Consider the following 6,178-nt stretch of genomic DNA (forward strand, 5'->3'; position numbering starts at 1 on the left):
GAGCGTATAACGGTACACTGTGGTCGACTGTGTGGCTTCGATATTGGTCATCGCTCTCTCTGTAGTCTTCAAAGGAAATCTTTGCTGGCCTGTGATTGGTCAAATGTTTTCGGCTGAACTGCCTTCAATTTCACTATGAGATAGTCCAGGGGTGTAGAGATCGCTAGTGATCGGAAGCCCTGGAGTATCGAGGATGGGGTGGAGGAGGAGTGTACAGTCTAACACAGGACGGAGCCACTGACATGTTACACAAATATGACTCAACATGCTGGAAGCTGGCACATGATACAGAGACAGGAGACATACTTGTAAGTACTGGTGATAACAAAAAGGGACAAGTCGCAGTGTCCACTCACCAGACAAACGCCGCACAGACGTGATGAAGGTTGATGTCGTGAGAGGTTCTGCTGGAATAGATGTAGACATGGAGGGGAACATCTACGTGTGTGGTTGTTTTTCACACAACGTCGTACAGATGTCTGGGGATGGGACACGTGTCCGGGAACTGTTGACATCTTCAGATGGAATACAGAATCAAAGGGTAATAGCTGTTAATGGTGAAAGGTTTGTGGTTGCCAACGCCAGTGATACTGCGGATGCCCGAAGCTACATTCGTATCGTTCAACTTTGCTGAATTGATGGAAACTAAGTTACTTTACATAAATGCATTAAACATCACATCCCAAAAAATAACTTGTATGATGATTAAAATGAGAAAGTAATTAATGACGCTTGTCTGTTCATCTTTCATTTTCTAATCTTTCGTCTACGAATCCGGTAGAGCCACTTGATGTAAGCTGAATTAAAGATGTTCTATTGATGGATATATAACAAGCCTTTGTTAATTTTCTCCACCTCATGTTAGATATAGATCTTACATTTGTGGGTATGTATAGTGGTATAATTTGATATACCACGTACGAGCCTTTACACAAGTTGCATACCCAACTATCCAACATTTCATATTCCACAGCCACGAGTGTAATGTTATATTTATCACATAGTTTACATTAATGGACAAAATGAATTATAACTGAAATGAAATGTTTCTAGTTATACCGTAGTGCGCTTTTGTAGATATCGTCCCATTAACAGACAAGTCATTTAAGGATGTGTCAGGTATATTGGTGGAGGAAAGCAGGAGTACCATGAGAAAAACCACCTACCAGCGGCCAGTACCTGGCAACTATATATCCTACGTGGGATTCAGCCTTGCAACTCAGAGGTGGAGGGCTTGTGGTAATATGTCGGAACAGTTAAACCACTAGGCCAACGCGCTCCCTTTTGGCTACCAACACAATTGCATAATACCAAATCCTAATTAATGCTACACGTGATGTCACTTTATGACACATCCTAATTAATACTACATGTGATGTCACATATTGATTATGACATCCTAATTAATACTACATGTGATGTCACATATTGATTATGACATCCTAATTAATACTACACGTGATGTCACACATTGATTATAACATTCTACATGTGATGTTTTATTCACGGCACATACTATAAATCTAAATATAGTTATTTAACTGTAAAAATATATTTGTATTTATGATTATTCTGCAGAACATTCCATTTTTATGCGCTGAACAGAAAAAAATACCACAAAAATTTGCAAAACATTATGATTTTTGGCCTAAAAAAGGAAATTCTTTTTCTTAAATATACCTGAAAATGGGGATTTCTGTCACAATGGCAAAACAATCTAAATTATTGCATTGTTCTTGTGTTTATTGATACGTTATATATGTCCTCAGACCAAAATTATTTTCACTATATAATTGTATATGTTATACCAAACAAAAATAAAAATTACATATTTTCAAAATTTTGCAGAAAAAAGTTAAATTGATTTAAGCTATTTAAAATTAAGCCGCAATCGAATCAGAAAGTGTCCCAGACCTGCTCGTTTTCGAGATATTCCATCAATATGTTACAAACCTACAATGTTATAGGAAAATCCGGAAAATGATGAAAAAAATCACTCAACATTTTGTTCTATCGTAAAATAAACCTCGCAAAATGCATTAAAACAAAATTATTCATGTAGTACAGTTATTATTTTAAAACATATGCAAACAGTATACACATAGATGCAATAGCTAAGCAAGAAAATATTTTTCACCAACTTTAAAAAATTCATCATGCAATGCATTCGTCTACAACAACACGGAAGAATTATTGTGATCATATTTTAGATCTATAGTTACTTCCCTTTGTAACGTTCCGTATCTATGGGAGTGATCTGTGGTGACTGTGAGTGGTGAGTATTGTGCGGTTCATGTACACAGTGTATTCAGGATTTTTCATTCGAAGAACTAGATATCATAGTTTAATCACTGGGCTATCTTGTGTATAACATTAAGTATAGTGTATTGACATCATTAATCGACAAATTAATCCTCAAGTCTGTACTGTAACGCTAACGAAGTAGAAACCGAAAGTAGAGAAAAAACAATGACAAAAATATACAATCTGATTCAAATACAGACGATATCATAACTCCAATGGATAAAGGTCAATGATCTGAAAACATCCCATTATATAACTACGGGTCAATCAAATGTCTGCTTCCAAAATCTTGGAAATGTGTTTCGGGGGACGAGATAGTTTGAAAGCGTTGTTAAATTTGTTTTTTTATGTAGTCATTTCGCCCAAAGAGCATAACAAATCTTAACGTAATATGTATAATGGGACGACATGTCATTTTCACTTAATGTAACAATTATGTATAAAATGCATTTAATCTGAAGTACAGAACGTGAACCCATACATTTGTATGTGATGTCTTCAGATCCTCCATTTATTTAACGAATTGATCATATGGATCTGTCTTTATGTCAAATTGAGAAAAATATTTACAAATTTAATTATCTTCCTGCTTATTAATAACTGTAGTTGTGATTCATATATCAAGTCTTAGCTGAATTTGTTATATTAGTTTTACTTAAAGTTTAAGACCCCGTGTAAACGTGTGATTTTTTGTATGCCTATATATCACTTCTTAGGTGTAGTTGGACATAACTTGTTACTAAAAAGAGTCTATGTATGCACCTGTCCTAACCTTAGATATTACTGTTGACTCTTACAATGTTGTGAAACTTGTGTTGTTTGTAAATTTTGGTAAAATATGCAAAAAAAAAAATTGTAGATTTCAGTAAACATAATGAAATGGTTATTTGGTGACAGAAATATGTACTGAATCATGTGGACTTGCAGAACTCAAATCTACAATTGTTTGCATACTTTTTGCAGTCATATGAATGTCCTGTGAAATGGTAAAAACATCATACCCTCGAAATTAACTGGCTATATGATAGAATGAATTAAATATATACATGTATACAAATATAGTATAATGCACTTTTTCTTTTTTAGCAAACATGATACCAAATTCATTACATTTAATTACCTTTATGATGATTAATTTTTAGATCGACCTTGATCACTACCGATAACTCCAATGGCTGAAGGCGGACGTCCTCCAGAACTCGACCTACATTTACTTGAGTGTCCAATCTGCCTTGATAGACTCCAACAACCCAAGTCCCTACCTTGTCTACACAGCTTCTGTCAGGAATGTCTTGGGACTTACATCGCCAAGGAAATATCTGGGAAGAGGATGTCAGATACATCATTTCCCTGTCCAATCTGTCGGAGGACGACCTCCCCTGTCAATCAAGCTGATCCAAAGGAGAAATGGGCGGAACAGTTCCCGACTAATGTCGTAATCCAGGACTTGATCCAGCTAAAGGAACGTTCATCTGAATTACCATACTGCAAACCTTGCCAAACCAAAGGTAACCCGACTAATCCAGCCAAATTTTGGTGTAAAATGATGAACGCTCATTTTTGTGAGAACTGTAAGGAACAACATCATGACATCATACACAATGACTGTGATATCTTAGATATCAGTGAGTATGATATCAGTAGGTCAAAACCGGAGGAACTGGTCCCGAAGTGTGATCAACATGAAAAAAAAATCCGTTGGTATTGTGAGAAGCACCAACGTCTTGGGTGCCATGTATGCATGATCAAATACCACAGGCAGTGTGAACAGGAAGTGGTGATGACAGCCAAGGAATATTTAGAGAGGTTAAAAAGTGGGACACAACTAAGAGACACGAAAGAGATGCTGAAGAAAGGGGCTGAGGCCATGAAGTCGTTAGTGAAGGACTTTGAAGAACAGATCCATACCTTAGTTCAAAATCAAGAAAATGCTCTGAAGAGCATCACAGATCTACGCCAGAGGATCGAGGAAGAACTAGATGAATGTCAGAAAGCCGTCACGGATGATTTGGTCACAAAGTATAAGGATGAGAAAGAGAACATCGAGGTGTCGTTACGGCAATGTGATGTGATCGTCTGATGAAGGGTATGCTAAATACTATGAAGTCCTCCGTCAAAGCTGTAGAGGAAAACAACCCCATGGAGGTTATAATGATGTATCAGAGGGGACAGGCCGAGATCGAGTCATGTCAGGACCTGATCAAAGACATGAGGGAGCCCTATACATCCGTCAGTATTCAGCATCAGGTTCCTAAACCTGGCACTCATGGTGATCACATGTTGGGGAAGATTGTGATCGAGAAACAGGAGCGACGTTTCCCTGTTGATCCTGGGTTCCTTCCACTGCCACTGTCAGAACGCCAAGCGAAGGAGATAAGGAAGTTCAACGTACGTATTCCAGCTGATAAATCGACTGTTAGGATATGTGGAATTGTGTACCTTCCAGATAACAACATAGTAGTTAGTGACAGTACAAACAAGAGACTGAAACTGTTTACAGACGAAGGACAGTACCTGGATCAGTTGACCGTTCCTGGAAATCCCTTTGATATGTGTTTGGTGAACAACACTACTGTGGCAGTCGCTGTCTGTGGTAAAGGTGTACATGTGGTAAAAGTGGAGGACAAAAAACTATCTCTGTCATCTGTCATCAACATAGACAAACAATTACTTGGTATCACATATACAGACGGGAGGTTTGTAGTGAGTGATTATGATGGAGGAGTGTACAGTCTAACACAGGACGGAGCCACTGACATGTTACACAAATATGACACAACATGCTGGAACCTGGCACATGATACAGAGACAGGTGACATACTCGTCAGTACTTTTAGCAACACAAACGGACAAGTCGCTGTGTCCAGACTGTCGCCAGACAAACGCCGCACGGACGTGTTGAAGGTTGGTGTCGTGAGAGGTTCTAAAGGAATAGACGTAGACAGGGAGGGAAACATCTACGTGTGTGGTTTTCATTCACACAACGTCGTACAGATGTCTGGGGATGGGACACGTGTCCGGGAACTACTGACATCTACAGATGGAATACAGAAACCAAGGGCAATAGCTGTTAATGGCGCCAAGTTTGTGGTTTCCAACAGTGATACTGAGGATGATCGTAGCTTCATTCGTATCTTTCAACTCTGCTGAATTAATGGAAACTGTGTGATACATTACAATAAATTACAATAATATAACAACAAACAAGGAAATAATTAACTTTTAAAAATCACATTCGAAAAAATAAGTTGTGAGATGATTGAAATAAGACATTAATGACACTTTCTGTTCACTTTCACTTTATAAAGTTTCATCTCAGAATTCCAGTAGAACCACTTTAATTATGTTGACTGATGTTACTATTAAAGAATTAAAGATCCGTTTATATAATTTGATATACAACAAGGCTTTGTTAATGTTCACCACCTCACGTTAGATATAGATCTTCTTACACTCCTGGCTATGTAGTATGGAAATAATTTCTAAAATGGGATCATTTGATATACCACGTACAATTCTTTACACAAGTTACATACCCAATTATTCAACAACATTTATATGTTTCAAATATTACACAGCCACGAGTGTAATATTCTATTGATCACATCGCTAACATTAATGACTAAAGTTTCACCACAGTTTCCATTTATTTAAATGAATTAAATCATAAAATGAAATGTTTTCTAGCTTATACCGTACGTGTTTTTGTAGTACTTGGGGCACCAAACATGCAGATTGTGGAAATGCATCACTTAAACCCTTATATTAAACTTTTTTTTCTTTAAAAAAAAGTCCCACTATGTTTCATATGACATAACATTGAATATGTACATTAGTATCAATTGGGGATGTCCCATAATATACCATATTTGCA

General features: G+C 37.1%; 1 protein-coding gene across 1 annotated transcript; it reads left to right on the forward strand.

The window, feature by feature from the left end:
• Positions 1–2,216: 2,216 nt before the first annotated feature.
• Positions 2,217–5,582, forward strand: LOC138307524 (transcription intermediary factor 1-beta-like). Its single transcript, XM_069248319.1, is given in 3 exon segments — positions 2,217–2,275; positions 3,447–4,366; positions 4,369–5,582. Coding segments are annotated over 2 exon segments (1,977 nt in total). The 5' UTR covers positions 2,217–2,275; positions 3,447–3,475; the 3' UTR covers positions 5,455–5,582.
• The last annotated feature ends 596 nt before the right edge of the window (positions 5,583–6,178 follow it).

Source organism: Argopecten irradians, chromosome 14 (assembly GCF_041381155.1).
Source record: "Argopecten irradians isolate NY chromosome 14, Ai_NY, whole genome shotgun sequence".
NCBI lineage: Eukaryota > Metazoa > Mollusca > Bivalvia > Pectinida > Pectinidae > Argopecten > Argopecten irradians.